This window comes from Convolutriloba macropyga, chromosome 3, assembly GCF_964194025.1.
Source record: "Convolutriloba macropyga chromosome 3, txConMacr16.3, whole genome shotgun sequence".
Lineage (NCBI taxonomy): Eukaryota > Metazoa > Xenacoelomorpha > Acoela > Convolutidae > Convolutriloba > Convolutriloba macropyga.
The window spans coordinates 6,918,223-6,939,122 of NC_134470.1; the positions used below are offsets into that span (position 1 = coordinate 6,918,223).

At 37.8% G+C, this 20,900-nt stretch overlaps 1 protein-coding gene across 1 annotated transcript in view; it reads left to right on the top strand.

Moving 5' to 3' along the window:
• Nucleotides 1-20,900, top strand: part of LOC142335898 (ubiquitin carboxyl-terminal hydrolase 7-like) — a 65,952-nt gene that overhangs the window by 22,963 nt on the left and 22,089 nt on the right. Inside the window, exons 17-18 of the mRNA XM_075384258.1 lie at nt 2,955-3,187; nt 4,373-4,531. Of these exons, the coding sequence (XP_075240373.1) occupies nt 2,955-3,187; nt 4,373-4,531 (392 nt within the window). The remainder of the gene's footprint in view (nt 1-2,954; nt 3,188-4,372; nt 4,532-20,900) is intronic.

A 20,900-nucleotide genomic window follows, 5' to 3' on the forward strand; every position in this document is an offset into this window, starting at 1 on the left:
GCAGCATAGGAAAATTAAGTGACTTGTAGCGCAGTGGTTAGTGCGGGTGGGCATGTATCGGGAGGTCAGTGGTTCGAATCCCGCTGGGGTCGAGGTTTTTTGCACCCATAAAGAAAAATTGATCTATACTAAAGACCATGAATGAATTAAATTGCCTCGCCTGTCGTTCAAGAGCAATTCTTCCGACATTTGTCGGTTTATGTTTTCCAATTTTTTTTATCGGATTTTCTAATTGATTATTCCACCCCATTCCATTAATAGTCCATTCTAGGTCTAGTTTTTTTAGTCATTGAAATTTCTCTGAATTGTATTCCTGGACTTGTCCTGTTATGTTATTTTAATTTTTACTTTTCAATCACGTTTTTCATTTTACATAATTCATCATTTTGACGTTTGACTTCCGACTTACCCCACCTAATGTGGCAACTCAATGTAAATTAGAGTTCTGAGAAAATTTCTTTGAATACGTTCAAGGTCAGAAACACAATCAAAAGAAACGGGATTAAACCCGGGCACTAATACTTGCTGTTCAGACTTAGTACTTTCAGATGCTTAAAGTTGTATTAGTGGTAAGCTTTTTGTTTTCATATTTACAGGCTGAGTTCCACCTTTTGTTGAATCCAGTGAAACATGTAAAGACTTTTTATAGCTGCAAAGCTGTAAGCTGAGCAGAGCATACTGCGGTGCTGTTGGTTTTTTTGTTTCGCGTCTGCCGCTCTTTTTCTTTTTACATTTGTTCTCACAGAAAAGCTGAAAAAGTCAAATTGTCTGAATAACTTCTTCCTCCCACTAACGGTGTTTGCGCGCGTGACGTCATCTCTCTCTCTCTCTCTCTCTCTCTCTCTCTCTCTCTCTCTCTCCTTAGCAAAGGTTTTAAGATCATTTGCGTGATCAGATTTTCATCATACGTTACTTATCTCACACAATAAAATTGACTTTTGCACTTTAAAACTTTAGTTTAATTTGAATTTGTCTAAGGTCAAAGGAACTCATGTGTGCAGTAAAGATCCCTTTTAAGAGGCTTCTGTGGAATGAGTTTTAACAAGCTTTATTAACTTATCGTTGAATGTTTTTAAATTTGCCTTTTGAGCTGTGTCAGTTTAGATCTGTATCTGTTTCTATCTCTTTTATACGGCACGCAGGTCTATTCTTTCGCAGCTATTCTGACAATCTACCGGCTATGTTTGTCATTTAGAAAAAGTATTAAACTGTCCTCAGTTGTTCTCTTTTTCAATTGCTCTCGATTGGGAAGCAGTTATTTTAACCGTCTTTTTTATGCAAATTTTTTGCTTGAACATTTTGCGCTTTTCTTTTAGAATAATTTTTGACTTCTCAAATGACTTTTTCACGAGCTTCTTGATTTTTGAGAGATTTCAATTGATTTCACTCCGAATTAAAGTTTATTGTCCGAACAAAATCGATTGTTAGGGGCTCGACGATAAATCCCTGATGGCCCAGCGGTTAATACCTCCGCCGAGGTGAAGGAATCGGAAGCAGCAGGTCGGGGTTCTTATCCTACCTTCGGCTGAAGTTTTCGCACCTATAAGGAAAACTTTGAGGCTACAGGCTCTGAATTAACTAGCGCCGCCTGTTGTTTGAGAGCAATTTTTCGACGTCAGTCGGTTTGTTTTTTAATCTGTTTCCATCCAAAAGGCGATCAGTGGAGTCAACGGCTGCTATTTTTCGGCATTCTGCTGGCTACGTTATCTTTTTTTTTGCATTGCTTCCTTCTGCTTCGAATTCTCGTTTTTTGCGTTTTAATGTTTCTCGTTAAGATAATCGGTGACCTTTTTTTGGATTTTTTATTTTAATGATTTCTGCCTTTTTCTGAGTTATAGAATTTTGTTTGTTGGTTTCTTTTAATGTAATGCAGTTCTGAGAATCTGCTGGGAGAATTGTTACAATTGAGTGGTTTTTGTGAATAAAAAAAGATTTTTTGATTTTCAATCGTTGTCCTGTATCTGTGTTCTTGATAAAAATTAATTGCCTTAAGAGCGCACTTATTGAAACAAAGATTTCTGCAATTAAAGATGACTCTCAAGAAAATCTTTAAAATATAGATTTCTATTGTACATGACTCTGAATTATTCGAATTCCATTTGTGAAGCTAATATTTGTTTCAACGTGAGTTCAATTACTAAGATTTTTATATGCCTGATGACTCATGCATTTTCAAGGGGTGACTTGAGTTTTCGTTCCATTTTTTTGAGATAAATTTTAACTCGGTCTGCTTTTTTCAGTCTATAAGTTTTTGTCTACTTTTAAGATTGTAACTTTTTTCAAGGATACCAGATTGTATGCTCCCAATAGTTCATTATTACGATTTCTAAATTTTAGATGGTGTTTCCCCTGTTAATTCATGGGGATGATTTTTTCTGATAATTTAGTTTTTTTGGTTTTTTGGCCGAATTGCTTGGAATTGGCTGCGGCAAATCCAGGCGCTATTGTGAAATATCAGATTTCTAAATCTTATCTCCCTTAGGGGTGCTTTGATTCTGATGCAGGACTTGCCGGTTGCGTCTTTGCTGCTTGTATATAAGATTTTCTGCCTGATTTCATATGCATAAGTTTGAAGAAAGAAATTTTTTGCATTTCAATTGACGGATGCTTGAATTTGTCAACAGTTGAAGTGTACTTTAGTTGAAGTTGTCTTCCGAAGATAAGATTTTTGAACTTCAGTCCAACATGAAAAGAAAAGCATTGAAGCTTTAATTTTTTCGCTCTGAGTGGTCTGTTTGGTGATTTTCATCCGTGTGTTAGATGCTGTCAAAACTGCGGTCCGTGCTCCGTTGATATAAAGGCTAGCGCTGATCGTTAATAAGTTATCCATTGTGGTAAAATGAAACTGCTTTGGAGTATACCTTAAGCAGCTAAGCATATTTAACGGGCGCCTTTTTATTGTACCATCTAAGTTCCCGATCAAATTGTTAGCTGAGCGTTTTTGTGTTTTGTAGGCAAGGAATTGGAGACGGAGCACTTCCCACTTGCCAAGGACTACTTCATCAACCTCTCATTCATGGTGGACATCACGTTTGTAGAGAGAGTGCCTCCCGCAGCCGCAACAGCAGTCCAGCACAATGGCCAGCCGATGAGTCCAGCTCAGCAACAGAACCACCAGCAGCAGCACCAGATGTGGAACCAGAAGTGCATCACTCTTAATATCAACACCAAGTGGACACTTGCTAAAGTAAGAGGACTGTTGTTGACATCATTCTTTTTTCATCATCATCATCATCGTTTGTTTATACACTTCTTTCTTCAGACTCAGAAGGGTACTGTTCCGTATTAGGAGTAAAAATGTTCACGGAAAAGAAATGTTTTTAAAGCTGATTTGAACTGATCAACTCCATTCTGTTCTCTGATCCACTTGGGGAGTTTGTTCCACAAGACAGCACCTTGGTAATCAAAAGCATCTCGTCCAAGTTTTGAAGACCTTTTGGGTACAACCAATACCACTCCATTTCGGGAAGTTTTTGCTCGTTTTTCAAACACGCCTGATCAGATCTTTGTGAAAAAGGGACGTATTATTTCGCTTAGTTGCTTCTCTCGAGTATTGTGTTGATCAGTGTGCTAGATTTCTTCTTGCTCATCTGGCAAAACTCTTTTTTTGTAGCTGCGAAGCTGTAAGCTGATCGTAGCTATATTGCGATAATCTTGGTTTTTCCTTTTGTTTCATCGTCTGACAATCATTTCTCGCATGGAATTTTTTCACACCGCAAAGCTCTAAAGAGCGGTTTTGATCACACGTCAGCTATTCAGCTGTATTTATGTGCCTGAAGTTATTTGTTACGCTCATTAGCGTAAATTTTTTTTAAACGCTGAATTGTCTTAATAGTAGTGTTAAGCATAAATAACTTACCGCACTTTAAATTTAAGGGCTTTTCATAGGATTCTAAATCCTTTCAAGGTTAATAAAGGACAAATGCTAATGAGGGCGGTAAAATCAAGGCTTTGGGAATGAAATGAATTAAGGAATTGAGTATTTGGTTTTGAAAATATTTTGTATCTTATCGATAAATCCATCAACTCAGTTAAATACCTGTTGCTATCTATATTGTACGGCACTTAACTCAATTAGGCAGCTATTTCGGCAATCTACTGGTTATGTTATACTTTGTATTGGCGATGCAGAGTTGCATGCTTTTGAGTTGAATTGTTGTTTGGTTGTGAAAACTGTACAATGTTTCGATCATTCAGATCTCACAATTGAATTTTAAATTATTGAATAAAAAGAATCTCCTTAAGACTTGCTCTTCCTGTTTGATATTTCGCAAACATATGATTTTATGAACTTCTTGTGAACTGCGATGAAGTACTTCAAAACGGGCTGGGATAGTAAAGTTTTGATTTGCCATATTTCTTTCTTTTGTAGACATGTAGGCTGCTGGGCGAATACTTGAAGCAAGATCCAGAGCATATTCAGCTGTTGAGGCCTCAGGGGATGTCAAGAAGTCCAGGTGCCCCCAATCTGAGATCACACGATCCAGAAAGCTGGACTGCAATTCCGTCTACCTTCGAAGGGCCCATAAAGGTAAAAACGCCAAAGTTTCATTGACAACCAAACTTAATGCTTAAGTAATTGCAATAGATTGCTGACAACTTTTTTTACTATTAACTTCTGCCGAAGGAAATGAAATCTTTGGATAGAAAAGAATTATATTAAAAGACTTTTAATAAATCTAAAAGCATTGTTCTGGCATTCAGAATCTTAAGTAGCCGAACTCTGTGTTAGTTTCGAAATGACATAATTTAAATCTATTGCCACACTACAACCTCCCTTTTGCTGAAGCAGGCTACAATAGAATCGACCCTGCGATTACTCTTTTTCGTCAATGGAATTACTTTCGGTGTTCTGTGCATTTCCGAAGCTCGATTAACTTGTCTGTTGTGTGGTAGATTGAAACAAAATGGCGGCTAAGGAAGCTCCCCAACTTGCTTGAAAACTGTTGTGCTTTATAGGAGTTTAGTTTGAAAACACCCCATTTGCAGCGTTATTTTAGAAGGGTTTTTTCAAAGTACATTGTTTTTTGTTTCAAGGTGGAGACTCATTAAAGGCTGCAAAACGAAAGGGAGCGTGGCCTTTATTGGTAGCATGATGGTGGTTCCGAATATTATTATTTTCAAAGCTGGAGGGAACAGATTTTGGCTGAGGGCATCGGTTAAGAAACAAACTAAGTAACTTAGCAGTCGCTTTTATCATAATCTTAACGCCAAACGGCCGGGAGAATGTTTTTCAATAGATGCTTAGATGCTTAATTTAAGGTTTATCCGAAATTCTGCAATGGAATTATTTGGGCTCATCTTTGTATGTTTAAGATCGTTTCTATGTTTCTATTCAAGCTTTTAAATGGCAAAATGCTTTTGTGTTTTCAAAGAGTCTTAAAATTACTTTTTCAACTGAGCTTTAAAGCGTTAGTTTACCCGTTATCGAAAAATTTCTTTGTTGAAGTTAGTTAATTTAGGAGGAAGCCTTTAAAACCTTCCGAAAATATCCGTCTTTTATTGGTTTAAAGAGCTGTTCACATACTTTTATGACTTCCAAAGTCAAATTGGAGAAGTGATTTTAGCCACGCAGGAACAGGAAGTGGAGCTAAAGAGCGAATGGTTTGGTGGCGTGAATTCTTCAATTTCAAAATAGATTGAGAAACTGGTGTTTCAACAAAAATTTGCTCTCTCGGTTGTGTTTTATTATAGCTGCGAAGCTGTAAGCTGAGCGGAGCTATATTGCGGTGCTCTTGGTTTTTTTGTTTCGTCTGACGCTCTTTTTCGTTTTACATTTGTTCACACAGCAGAGCTGAAAAAGTTTGCTCGCGTGACGTCATTTCTCACTCTCTTCAGGAAAAGTTCTTTGCGTGATTAGATTTTAATCACAAGTGACTTACCTCACTCAATAAAATGAATTTTGCACTTTAAAACCTGGGTTTAATTTGAATTTGTTTAAGGTCAAAGGAACACATACGTGCTGTAAAGGTTCCTAATAAAAGGCTTCTGCGGGATGAATTTTAACAAGCTTCATTAATTTATCGCTGCATGTTCCTTACCTAGCTTTTTGAGCGGCGTCTATTTTTTTCAATTTAGATCTGTCTCTGCTTCTATCTCTGTTATACGGCACGCAGCTTTATTCTTCAGCAGCTATTCCGGCAATCTGCCGGCTCTGTTGTTCACATGCGGCTATTTGATTTTGACTTCTGCTAATTTTTTAACTTTCTATGGGATTATTAAGTTGTTTTCCCAATCCATTTATTGCCCATTCAAGGTCCAATTTCTTGTTTAGTCAATGAAAATTTATTGAAATGTATCAAGAGTTGTTCTGCTATGTTTTTTTAGTAGAATAATAATTTGTTTCAAGTTAACTCATTTTGCTCGAAATCTTTTTGACTTCTCTAGGACAGTTTCGTTCTTCGGTGATTTTGCTTTCCGTGCTTTTAAACAGCAGTTGCTAAGCAAAGCAATCTAAAAGAGAATGGGTATCAGGAAGAGAATTCAAAATTACAAACGTAATAAGCCCTTAACGCCCAGTTTTAGATGCCTGCTGTTTTGTTCTTATAAGTCTTAGTTGTCATCTCTAATGCTTATTGATAGTGCCTCTACTTGTAGCAGTTATAATAGTCCTGCTGCTCTTTTTTATGCAATTTTTCGCTTCACCGATTTATTGTCTGACCCATTTGACTTTTCGTTCTTAAAAACGGGATAAACAGGTAGCGCCAAGTGGGCCTGAGGGTTCAATAGAGGCTCTTAGCCGTATTTAGTAGTCTTTCAAGTGCATAGTATGGTGCAGCTACTGAGAAGGTCGTAGTTTAAGGTTTAAAGGTCATTTTTAGGAGTTTTTGAGCCCAAAGTGTTTCATTTTACGTTATTTTTCGAATTATGGTTGGACCAATCGAAAGTTGAGGCTAGTTAATGCTGGGGAAGCACTTTTTAAGATATAAGTACTATTATGACCGTTTTATGAGTTATATGTTTTGGTACTCCAAACAAAAACATGCAAATTTATAGTATTTTTCACAATTTTATCACGCATTTCAGCTTTTTTATATATAAAACCTGCAATTTTTTGACATTTCTTAACATTTATTGTCATTATTCAAAGTTTTGCGACGCCTGGGGCAGCGAGCCTGCTTGAGGGTTTCATAATAAGTTACTGAAAATTTTTATTGGGCCATGGATTAGTTTTCAATTTTTTAATATCACAAATTTTAGCAAAGTTTTTTGATAAAATTTGCAGTTGTTTTATGAAAAAGTTTTTTGTAAATTTCGAGGATTCTGCAGCCGCCAGAGCCAAGGAACCTCCTCTAGAGTTTGAAATTAGGTTATTTCATAGCTTCTAAATGTAATGGAATGTTTTTAAGATTTAAACCACGAATTTTGGCTTTTTACAAAATTTGCAATATTCTTTTCAGTATTGGTCATTTTTTGTCTTTATTCAGGTTTTCCATCCTCAGGGGGTCAAAAAACCTCCTTTAAGGTCTAATAATTGTTTACTGGAAATTTTTTTGCCCATGGAAGAGTTTTTTTCAAATTTTGTCTTTTGTAAGGTTTTTTCGCTCTCAGGAGCCACGGTATGTTCTCTAGGCCTTAATATTAGGTTACTGCAAAGTTTTTAGATGCAACGTATATTTTTGAATTTTTAGCAAATTGCAAATTTTTTCAAGTTTTTCGATTATTGAATTTTTTCGATTTTTATCCTGCACCACGGTACAAAGACCACCTCCAAGTTTTGATAACAAGCTGCTGCATGGTTTTTCGATATAATGGGAAGGTTATCAAAAATTAAATTACTCGAGTTTTAACAATTTTTTGACAGAATTTAATTTCTTTTCAATTTTTCTGAAAATTATTATATTCCAAGTTTATCGATCTTTAGGAGCCAGTGAAACTATGAAAGGCTTGCAATAGGGATACTGGATAATCTCCTGAGACAATGAAATGATTTGATGATAATAATATTGCAAATTTTAGCAAGATTTTGTTAAAATATGCAATTGTTTTTAAAATTTTTTTCCTTTGAGTTTGACGATCATTACTAGCTAACGAAACTTTTAAGGTCATGCAGATGGGTTACATGACAGAACACCAGAGACAAAAAATGGGGTTACATGACAGAACGCCAGAGACAAAAAATGGGTTTGAGAATTTCTTTACTGCGAAATCTGGAAGCTTTTTCAATAATTGCACTTTTCAGTTTTTTTTCTATGATTCAATTACGAACAAGACTAGAAAATTATAGTTGCAGAGTTGAATCTCATCGTTGAAATTACTTCTAGCCCTCTCTCTCTCTCTGTCGGTTATGGTTTCTTTCCTTCTCTTCATCGTTTACGTTTTGTCTTTCTCACACTATCTCTCGCTTTCTCTTTCCTTAACTCTCTTCAGCTACTGTTATGTGGCGCGATGTCCTATCTTAAGTGACTTAACTATCACTTTTTAGGAAATCATTGTTAACTGCTCTCAAACGAAGTTTGTAGCAATTGTATTAATCCTGTTGGTCTTTTTAATTCGAGTTTTCGCTTGACCGATTTGTCGTCGGACTCATTTGACTTTTCGTCCTCAGAAACAGGATAAAGAGGTGGTTCTCAATGGGCGATAAATTCTCTTAGAGCCTTTCAGCTCACTTGTTTCGAAGTATGCGATTCACAGAAACTGATTCGGAGACTTACACTTGTGGTGCGCAGATCGGTTCTTGGAAATTGAAATTTATCCCCTACCTCGCACCCACAGCCCCCCCCCCCACAATTCTCGCCCCTGGACGTTGGTCATGCGCGTAAGGGCTCTGTGCAGCCGAAAATCCTCTTCCCTATGTCCTCCCCCTGCTGCGCTCACCTCACGCCCCTTCAAATAAGCTAAAAGCTGGCCTCGCTAAATCGTGGCTAGGCACTGATGGAGCCAACTGCTCGCCGGTTGTTTGAGAGCAATTCCCCCGACGGTAGTCGGTTATGTTTTTCATATCTGTGCTTTCAATCGCAATCGGGGATATGGGTGTCAATGGTGGCTTTTTCTTGGAAATCTGCCTGGTTTGTTTGAGAAATCAAAAGTCCTTGTTTTTAATAGCCGCGAAGCGATCGTGGCTATTATTGGGGACATCGTGTTTTTTTTTCTAATTCGTCGTCTCAATCGATGATTCTTGTGAACATTAAAGGGACTTCTGCTGCTTTGCAGTTGAACTTCGTGTGCATGACGTCATTTGTTCTGCTTTTAGGTAAATTGCGTGACTTATATCACTCAAAAAATTACTTCTGAACTCACCTACTGAACTTTAAATTTTATGAATATTTGCTAGTTAAAAATCATTAGTGTGCATCTAAGTAGTGCCAAACGTATATGCCATAATTCTTGAGTTTTTGATTCCTAATATTTTGAAAAGGCTCTTAGGGTTTTTTCTATGTGTGTCTCATAAAATTGACAGTCCGTTTCTAACCAAAAAAGTCTTATTAATTGCTCTCAAACGAAGTTTGTAGCAATTATATTAGTCCTGTCGGTCTTTTTATGCGATTTTTCGCTTGACCAATTTTTCGTCTGACGCTTTTGACTTTTCGTCCTCAAAAACGGGATAAACAGGTAGCGCCCAGCGGGCATTAAGTGCTCTTAGAGCCTTTCAGGTCTGTTTCAGCTCAAACTGTTTTGGAGACTTATCTTTATACTTATGGTGTGAAGGGCGGTTCTTAAAGGTTGAGACACCCCCCCCCCCCCCTGTTGACCCCCCACCCCCACTTTTGCCTCCAACCCCCCCCCCCCCACCGCGCTGTTGCCCCCCAACCCAGTGCTGCCCCCCCCATCAGCCCCAGGTGCACCCCCCCCCCCCCCCGTGGCTAGCTACTGACTAAGCCAACCGCTCGCCGGTCGTTTGAGAGCAATTCGCCCGACGTTAGTCGGTTATGTTTTCTTAAGTTGTTTCAATACACAGAAGGCCACAATTCCTTTCAATTCAGGTTTCAATTCATTGAAGGCCACAAGCGTATCGCGGCTGTTTTCTGGTCAGCTTTGTTTATGAAGCAAATTTTAGCAGATCCGTTGAATTGTTTTTGTTTTGAATATTGGAGGGCGGCTGTTCGGCCCCACTAAATGAAACAACAATTGTTCATACAAAATATCACAATGCCTCACCTTTTGTTTAAAACTGATTGTTTTTACGTTGAGCCATATTTTTTATGGCCACTTCTGGGTCACATCAGCTATATTTACCTGCTCTCAATGGAAGTACCAATTATTAGTCCTGCTGGTTTTTTAAATTTGCTACCGACTTTTCATCTGACCCTTTGGCCTTTCAATCTCAGAAAAGGTAAAGTACGTAGGTAGTTACGTCGCTGAGCAGTTCTCCCAGAGCCTTTCGCTTTGCTAGACTCTAAGTTTGCTATTCGCCGAAAGTGTTGAGAATAATAGATTGTGTGAAAGACGGTTCTTAGAGTGTGACCCCCGACTACTCGAACCCCTACTTCCTCTCGCCCCTCCTTCTTATTCCAAACGTAACTCTGATCACCTCTCCACCACCACGCTCCAGACCCCTCAGATTAGGGTTGAGCTGGCCCTCCCTGAGAAGCTGGTCGTGGATTAGTTTTCAACTTTTAATATCACAAATTTTAGCAAAGTTTTTTGATAAAACTTGCAGTTGTCTTTTGAAAAAGTTTTTGTAAATTTTGAGATTTCTGCAGCCGCCAGAGCCAAGGAACCTCCTCTAGAGTTTGAAATTAGGTTATTTCATAGCTTCTAGATGTAGTGGAATGTTTTTCAAGATTTAAACCACGAATTTTAGCTTTTTACAAAATTTGCAATATTCTTTTCAGTTTTTGTCATTTTTTGTCTTTATTCAGGTTTTCCATCCTCAGGGGTCAAAAAACCTCCTTTAGGGTCTAATAATTGTTTACTGGAAATTTTGTTGCCCGTGGAAGAGTTTTCAACTTCTAATCACAAATTTTGGCAATTTCTTAATTTTTTATTTAACTTGCTATTTTCAAGTTTTGTCTTTTTTTAGGTTTCTCAACTCTGAGAAGCCACGGAATGTCCTCTAGGGTAATGTTGAAAACGGAATGTCCTCCTAATTTAAGGTTACTGCAATGTTTTTAGATGCAAAGTAAATTTTTTGAAGTTTTTGGAAATTGCAATTTTTTCAAGTTCGAATATTAATGACTTTTTTCGATTTTTATCTGGCACCACGGTCCAAGGACCTCCTCCAAGATTTGATCACAAGCTGCTGCATGGCTTGTAGACATAATGGAAAAGTTATGAAATATTTAATTCCTCGAGTTTTTACAATTTTTTGACAGAATTTAATTTTCAATTTTTCTGAAAATTTTTTTATGTTCCAAGTTTATCGATCTTTAGGAGCCAGTGAAACTATGAAAGGCTTGCAATAGGGATACTGGATAATCTCCTGAGACAATGAAATGATTTGATGGTAAAAATATCGCAAATTTTAGCAAGATTATGTTGAAAAATGCTATTGTTTTTTTCAAATTTTTGTATTTTTTCTTTGAGTTTGACGATCATTACTAGCTAATGAAACTTAAGGTCATGCAGATGGGTTGCATGACAGAACGCCAGAGACAAAAAATGGGCTTGAGAATTTCTTCTACTGTGAAATCTGGATGCTTTTTCAACAATTGCACTTTTTAGTTTTTTGTATTATATGATTTAATAACAAAGCTAGAAAATTATAGTTGCAGAGCTGAATCTCATCGTTGAAATTACTCCTAGCTCTCTCTTTCTCTCTCTGTCGGTTGGGGTTCCTTTCCTTCTCGTACTCGTTTACATTTTATCTCTCTCACACAATCTCTCTCTCTCTCTCTCGCTTTCTCTTTCCTTAACTCTTTTGATGCCCCACTTCAGCTACTGTTATGTGGCGCGATGTCCTATCTTAAATGACTTAACTATAACTTTTTAGGAAATCATTGTTAACTGGTCTCAAACGATTTTTTTAGCAATTGTGTTAATCCTATTGGTCTTTCTTATGCGAGTTTTCGCTTGACCGATTTTTCGTCGGACTCATTTGAGTTTTCGTCCTCAGAAACAGGATAAAGAGGTGGTTCTAAATGGGCGATAAATTCTCTTAGAGCCTTTCAGCTCACTTGTCTCCAAGTATGCGATTCACAGAAACTGTTTTGGAGACTTACACTTGTGTACAGATCGGTTCTTGGAAATTGAAATTGATCCCCTACCTCGCACCCACATCAGCCTCCCCCCCCCCCCACAATTCTCGCCCCTGCACGTTGGTCAGGCTTTAAGGGCTCTGTGCTACTGAAAAGACTCTTCCCAACGTCCCCCCCTCCGCTGCGCTCACCTCACGCCCCTTCAATTAAGCTAAAAGCTGGCCTCGCTAAACCGTGGCTAGGTACTGATGGAGCCAACTGCTCGCCGGTTGTTTGAGAGCAATTCCCCCGACGGTAGTCGTTTATGTTTTTCATATCTGTGCTTTCAATCCCAATCGGGGATATGGGTATCAATGGTGGCTTTTTCTTGGAAATCTGCCTGGTTTGTTTGAGAAATCAAAAGTCATTGTTTTTAATAGCCGCGAAGCGATCGTGGCTATTATTGGGGACATCGTGTTTTTTTTTTCTAATTCGTCGTCTCAATCGATGATTCTTGTGAACATTAAAGGGACTTCTGCTGCTTTGCAGTTGAACTTCGTGTGCATGACGTCATTTGTTCTGCTTTTAGGTAAATTGCGTGACTTATATCACTCAAAAAATTACTTCTGAACTCACCTACTGAACTTTAAATTTTATGAATATTTGCTAGTTAAAAATCAATAGTGTGCATCTAAGTAGTGCCAAACGTATATGCCATAATTCTTATGGTTTTTGATTCCTAATATTTTGAAAAGGCTCTTAGGGTTCTTTTCTTTATAGAGCTCATGTGTTGCATAAAATTGACAGTCCGAATCTAACCAAAAAAGTCTTATATCTGTAGTTGTTTCAATTGGAGGCCACAAGCGTATCGCGGCTCTGTTCTGGCAATCTGTTTTCTGGCAAAATATTCAGCAGATCCGTTGAATTGTTTTTGTTTTGAATATTGACGGGCGGGCTCTTCGGCCCCCCTAAATGAAACAACAATTGTTCATACAAAATATCACAATGCCTCACCTTTTGTTTAAAACTGATTGTTTTTACGTTGAGGCATATTCTTATGGCCACCTCTGGGTCACATCAGCTATGTTTACCTGCGCTCAAAGGAAGTACCAATTATTAGTCCTGCTGGTTTTTTAAATTTGCTACCGACTTTTCATCTGACTCTTTGGCCTTTCAATCTCAAAAAAAAAGGTAAAGTACGTAGGTTGTTACGTCGCTGAGCAGTTCTCCCAGAGCCTTTCGCTTTGCTAGACTCTAAGTTTGCTATTCGCCGAAAATATTAAGAAAAATATATGGTGTGAAAGACGGTTCTTAGAGTGTGACCCCCGACTACTCGAAACCCTACTTCCTCACGTCCATCATCCTTCCTTCTTATACCAAACGTAACTCTGATCACCTCTCCGCCTCCCCGCTCCACATCCCTCAGATTAAGGTTGAGCTGGCCCTCCTTGAGCAGCTGGCCGATGAACCCAACCTCTCACCAATTGTTTGAGAGCCGTTCGCCCGGCCTAAGTCGGCTATGTATTTCTTCTCTTCAAGTTTTATGTCTAGCACAGACCGTGCGTGGGTTTTGATTTTCTTCGCTGGATTCTTGTTTGTCCTGTGTGAAAGACCCGTGAGACCTCTTTATCAAATGTAAACATCATTTCGCTTGACCGTTCGATCTCACTTCTTGATTAAATTTATCACGAGTTGTTCAATGCGTGAACTGTGGTGAACTGATTTCAGACGTCAATGGGCAGCAATGTTTCTACGACTCGAAGAGGAGTATTGGAGAAGTCCTTTTTTAATCAATTTTATTAGAGTGATTTTTGAAGCGGGAAATGAAACGCGTGAAAATTGAGTGATTTTGGCGCTGAACAAAAGTTAAGAGCGGAGCGAAAAGAGTGGTTTTTGTTCATACCGCTGTTTTTGAGAGAAATTGATGTGTGAAAAAATTTTCTCGAAGCGAGCGAAATTTTTTTGTTCGCGTGCGGCATTTTAAAGCAGTTTTTTTCATTTATTTTGGTTAAGAGGTTTGGTTATGATTTTGTTTTAATTTTAGGCTGGTTTCGGTAGTGGTTTGAAAATTTATGGAAATTCATATGATTTTTATGATAATTCGGAGGTTTTTATAGCTGCGAAGCTGTAAGCTGAGTGTAGCTATATTGCGGTGCTCTTGGTTTTTTTGTTTCGTCGTCTGACGCTCTTTTTTCGTTTTAGATTTGTTCACACAGCAAAGCTGAAAAAGTCAAATTTTCTGAATGACTTCTTCCTCTCACTAACGGCGTTTGCGCGCGTGACGTCATTTCTCAGTCGCTTTATCAAAAGTTTTTTGCGTGATTAGATTTTGATCACAAGTGACTTACCTCACTCAATAAAATGACTTTTGCACTTCAAAACTTAAGTTTAATTTGAATTTGTTTAAGGTCAAAGGAACTCATATGTGCAATAAAGGTCCCTAATAAGAGGCTTCTGCGGAATGAATTTTAACAAGCTTTATTAATTTATTGCTGAATGTTTTTTACTTGGTTTTTTGAGCGGCGTCAATTTTTTTTCAATTTAGATCTGTATCTGTTTCTATCTCTATTATATGGCACGCAAGTCTATTCTTTCGCAGCTATTCCGGCAATCTGCCGGTTATGTTTAATGTATTTTGCTGATTTTCGGGCTAATTTTTGCGTTTTTTGACGATTATTTTTTACTTGCTCAAATGGGTATTGAAGGAACCCTTTCTACTTGAGCAATTTTATGATAACAATTGGTTACTGTTTTGTAGGTAAGAATCATTTTTTTGTTGAGAAATATGACAAAAAAAATGGCGAAAATTGGAACTATTTTTCTTAATTTTTAAAAGTTTTTCGTTTTTTTTTTCTGTTTTTAGCTAAGTTTCTTTACCTGTTATGACTTGCCTATTGTTTTGCGAGCATCTGGATACCCCTTTGGCTCAAGGTAATTTTTCTCTGGATTTATATGTTTTTGAAATATTAAAAAATTTAGTAACTTTTTCCAGTTTTTCAGTGAAAGTTGTTTTTAAGAGCTATTTTTTTTCATAATTTTAGCCTGAAGTATTTTTTCAAAATTCAAATAAGTGGTTTTTGTAAGTACTAGTTGTTTTGATGAAGTTATTTTGGCAGAGATAGTTTTTTCGGGATCTCAATTTATAACAAAATTTGATCAGATTTTAATCATATTTTAACAGATTTGATTTTATTGTTTTTAATAGCCGCACAGCGATAGCTGAGGCTATTATTGGCCTTCTCTTGGTTTTTTTTTATTTCGTCATGATTTTTGTTACGACCATATGACGTCACTGCCACTTTTTGTTCATTCGTACATGCAATTTCAACTGAATTGCATGTGTGACGTCATTTTTCGCTCTTAGTGGGGCTAGTTTTGTTCATGCGCGTGCTTAAATTTTTGGTCACACTTAACTTACCTCACTCTCAAAAATGACCAAGAGATAAGGTCAAATGGGTGTGTGTCACTCTAAATTAAGGTTATTCGAGATCAGCTAATAGAGGCAGCAATAACTTATACAGATTTTTAATCAAATTATAACAGATCAGCCTTCAATGAAAAGACGAATTTTTTTGGTCTGTCTTTTTTACTTGTTTTTTTAGACTGCCGATCTACGAATCTATTGCGGCTATTTTCTGGCAATCTGCCAGCTATGTTTACTTTTTGGTTTCATGACTTTGTTTCAAGATAATCATAAATTAGTGAAGGCACGTTTTGTTTGATGAGTAGTTGGATGGCGTTTAAATAGATTGTCACTTCGAGTCGTTTCCGGAATTCTTCCGGCTATGTTTTTTACTTCTATGCTATCTTTTTTATAATGTATTGTGAATTCTTGAATTTTGCGCTTTTTTGCTGATATATTTATTGTCTCATCACTTAGAACCATTGATCGCAAGTCTTATTGGCATTCTAATAAGGTATAAATGGAATAAGGCTATGGTTTCATGTCATAGCTATTATCGTTTTTAATAGCCGCCCTCATCTTCTCAGCCGGCTATTATAGCGCTCCTATTTTTACGACTCGAAGAGGAGTATTGAGATTCTACAGGTTTTTTAGCAGAAAGCAAGTTTGTTCATAACTTGAATTTTGACTTCTTTCTATTCGAGCTTATACCTCCTTTTTTGATTGTTGATTTCTGTTTTCAGAACATTGGACTTTAACAGTAGCTTCGTTTGTAATGTATAGAAATTAGAAACTGCTGGTAATGTTCAAGGCGAAGAGGTCATTTCAAGATTTTTTGTTCCTATATAAATCACCCCTAATTATCTAAACTACACCGCACAAACCCCCCACCACCTATCTACCCCCAACACCTACCTACCCCCACCGCCCCTGCACCCCCCCCCCCTCAACTACCACAGCACTACCTTACCCCCCCCCCCACCTGCCCCTACCCCCAAACTGCCCTCTCCCTTCACCTAACTACCCCCACCTATCCCCCCAACTACCTCAGCACTAACCATCTCCCCGACCTATCTACCCACCCACGCCACCTAGCTCCCCGCATCTAAAAAAAATTGTCGGCCTTTTTAAAACAGTTCAATGTGGTTTGTTGGGCTACTTTTGCTGTTTTTTCTCTTGTCTATTTTGATGTTCTGATTTCGGTAAGGTTAGGTTAGAGATTATAATGCACGACGATTCTACCCACCCGCGCCACCTAGCTCCCCGCACCTAAAAAAAATTGTCGGCCTTTTTAAAACAGTTCAATGTGGTTTGTTGGGCTACTTTTGCTGTTTTTTCTATTGTCTATTTTGATGTTCTGATTTCGGTAAGGTTAGGTTAGAGATTATAATGCACGACGATTCGAGTTGTTTCCGGTATTCTACCGTTTATGTTTTTTTTACTTCGTCGAACTTTTTCGCTTTACCCATTTTGCCGCGTTTTCGACATTTGCGTAATATTTTTTACTTCTCTAGCCTAGTTTCACTCTTCTGTCATTCTGCTCAAAGTCCTTTTAAACAGCAGCTGCTCAGCAAAGCAATTCAAAATGAAGAGATTCAGTATAAAAAAATTGAAGTCAGAAATAGAAAGGTGATAAACCCATAAAGCCCATTTTTAGATGCCCGGTACTTCAACTTTGTTCTCATAAGTTTTAGTTACTATCTATAATGCTTATTGGTATTGATACTAGACCCTGTAGCCTCTCACTGAGAGACAGAAGTATGTTCAGTTACGAATATGACATCAAAATGAATCGCACTTAAAAATGTTTTTTTTTACAAAAATCAATTTTTGATATTTTTTTTCTTTCAATCACAATAGAGTCATGGGAATCAACGGCGGCTATTTTCCGGCAATCTGCCGGGTATGTTTGGCTTTGACACTACTTAAAATATGAGTTTTGCCGTAATTTCGGTTTTTAAATGCTCTTGAACGAAGTTCATAGCAATTATGGTAAACGTGTCTTTTTTCAAAATTCTAGCTTGAAAATTTTGACTTTTCGAGTGACTTTTACGCCCTTGACTTTTTGCGTTTCGCGTGATCTAAAATTCTCTCAATCACAATTTCAAGCAGCTGATTTCAGTTGGTGGCAGTTTAATGCTAAAAGTCAAATGAAAATTGCGCCGAAACTGGTGCCATTTTTTACTTTAAATCTTAATAGTGGTATATATTAACCTTTAATGTGGTTATTTAAAGCCCACTATTAAACTTCTTAGTCCCATTTAGGCTTCCTCTCCCCCCTCCGACTGAAGCAGGTTGCAATTGATTAGAGCTGCCACTAGTCGTTCGAGAGCAATTCTTCCGACGTTTAGTCGGTTATGTTTTTAAATATTGTTTTGCCCGGGCTCAATAATTTCAGGTCATTATCGGCTTTCTAATGAGGCATATATTAATCTGTTTAGCTGTTTAAGTTGGTAGCTATTGATTTTTTTACTTTGATTGTGTTTGTTTGCATCAATGATCACAATAATCATTAATAATCATTTTGAATTGACCTTAAGTTTTGTCGGTTTTGATTCCCTGTTGCTGAAGCTCAATAATTAAAGGTCATGTTGGGTTTCCAGGGCAATATACAGGAACACTAATGTTTTTGAGATTGTAATGCTATTAATAAATTGGACTTTATTTGTTTTCTTAACAGAGGCGTTATTGAAATTTTTAGGCTTTTTGTTGTTAGCTACTGACCTTTCTGATCTTGACCCTATTTGTTTGCATATAATTTAATTGAGTTTGAGTTTTATTCGTACTGGCTATTTTTTAATTGTTCTCAGACGAATTTTATAGCAAATATATTAGTCCTGTTGGTCTTTTTTATGTAACTTTTCGCTTGATCGATTCTTTGTCTGACCCATTTGACACTTGGTCCTCAAAAATAGAATAAGCAGGTAGCGCCCAGCGAATATTAAGTGCTCTTAGAGCCTTTCAGCTCATTCACAGAAACTGACACCCCCAACTAATCCCCTCACTTCACCGCCCACCCCAATCTCTACCCCAGCACATCGTTCAGGCCGTAAGGGCCCAGTGCAGCCAAAGACACACCTCCAACCGTTCCCCCCCCCCAGCTGCGCTCACCTCACGTCCCTTCGGTTATGCTAAAGCTGACCTCACTAAACCTGGCTATCGACTGACGAAGCCAACCACTCCCTTCATAGCCGTGAAGCGATAGCGGCTATTATTAGGGACATCGTGTTTTTTTTGATACGTCGTCTCCATCGATGATTCTTGTGACCATTGATGTTTTCATTTCCAGTGACTTCTACTGCTTTGCATGATCTACCCCACTCAATTGCGTGATCAACCACACTCAAAAAATGTCTTCTGAACTCACTTAATGAACTTTAATTTTTATGAACATTTACTGGTTTAAAATCAATAGTGTTCATCGAAGTAGTGCCAAACGTATATGCCCTAATTCTTGAGTATTGAGTCTTGAGGTTTAGATTCCGAATATTAAGTTTGAAAAGGCTCTCTAAGGGTTCTTTCCTTATGGCGCGCGCGTGTCTCACAAAAATGACAGTCCAAATCTGACTCAAAAAGTCTAGTTGTCTATTAAAGGACTGGTGGTTAATGTCTGTCATATTTCTTAAGTTGTTTCAATTTCATTGAAGGCCACAAGCATCTCTCGCGGTTATTTTCCGGCAATATGCCGGCTATGATTCCATTTTGCAGTTTTTTTTGCTTTTATTCACTGGCACGTTGCTTTCATATAACAGGTTTTTTTAAGTTTTACCACTATATTGTAAAAAGACTAATATAATTAAAAACTTTGTTTTGAGAGCAATTAAACAAGAAAAATTAGTGAATCGATTTCCACTTATGTCTTTGAAACAACGGAATCAGAGCCAATAAAATGCGTACTTAAAAGCTTGTAAAATTAAATAATCCGCCAATAGAAAACATATAGCCAGTGAGACTCAGTATTGAGATTACAATAGAAAACAGGAGCTAAAATAAAGAAAAGATAACAGGAGCAAACATCGAGATTTTTTGAAAACAATTAGCCTCACTTTCATAAAAACCGTTAGTTCCAAACAGAAACCATTAAGCACATTGAATTGTGCTTAATTGTTTGGCCTCATCCGATGAGATCTGTCAATAATACGACTTAGTGATGAGTACAAAAAAATGTACTCGTCAGTCAGTCGTGTTATTGGCAGATCTCATGGGATGAGGGCGAACAATTAAGTATAGTTCAATGTGCTTAATCATCACTGTTTGGAACTAACGATTTTATTGAAATTGAGAAAAATCTTGTTTTGCTCCTGCTTTCTTTTTGTTTCGTCTCAATGATGAGAGTTCTCACTGGCTATATGACTTCTATTGGCAGATTGTTTAATTTTATAGCTTCAAAATACGCATTTTAATGGCACTTACTCCGTTGTTTCGAAGACAATTGGAATTCGATTTTTCTTGTTTAATTGTTTAATTGCTCTCAAATGAAAGTTTTAGCAATTATAAGTCTTTTTTTTACATTATAGTGGTCTTCTTCTTACGCGATTTTTCGTTTTTCATATTCCGTCTCACCCCTTTGACTTTTCGTCCTCCAAAACGGGATAAACGGGTAGAACTCTGAGGGCATTAAGTGGCCGAGCAGCGCTCTTAGAGCCTCACGTCTTACTAGTCTCTAAGTATGCGATTCACTAAAACTGCTTTGAGGAGACAATTTCAAAAGGTGTGAAGAACTGTTTTCTTAGTCGTAAAAGTTGGACCCCCCTCTGTCAACTCCTCCCCTTTGTCACCCCCCCCCCCCCCCACCTGTCCACCCTCCTCCAACCCGGCGATTGGATTCCCACTCGTCCAGCTTTCCCACAACCCTAACCCCATCACTTGCCCCCCCATCGCTTCTCCCCCTCACCCCGCTCACACTCACCTACCTGATGCATCCCTAAGCGCCAGCTGGCTACTACTGAAGCACACCGCTCGCCAGTCGTTTGAGAGCAATTCGCCCGGCGTTAGTCATTTATTTTTTAATTATCCTGTCACTTGTCTTTATCGTTTTCCGTTAAATCTGTGGTATGCTTTTTTTGAAAGGTCTAGCTGCTGTTATCGTCTTTACTGACACCTCTGAGTTCTTAAAAGAAGGGGAACGAAAGCTGTTTCTTCAGATTTTTCTTTGTTTCTGTACGTATGGTGATATGCTTCAATAACCATCGAGATTTGTGTCTCTGATGCCATTTATAGTTCTGTATTGGTTTTGTTCAATTCAGGACTGGTCCTGCTTTGTTTTCTAAAATCGTTTTACCTTTTGATCACGTTTTTCGTTTAACGTAAGTCGCGATTTACCACACTCACCGTTTCAACTGAAATTAGAATTCTTTCAGCAAGTTTACGCGAATATGTTCCATATAAAAAAGGACAAAATCAAAAACAGGATAAACCAATAAAGCTAATTCTAAGACTTA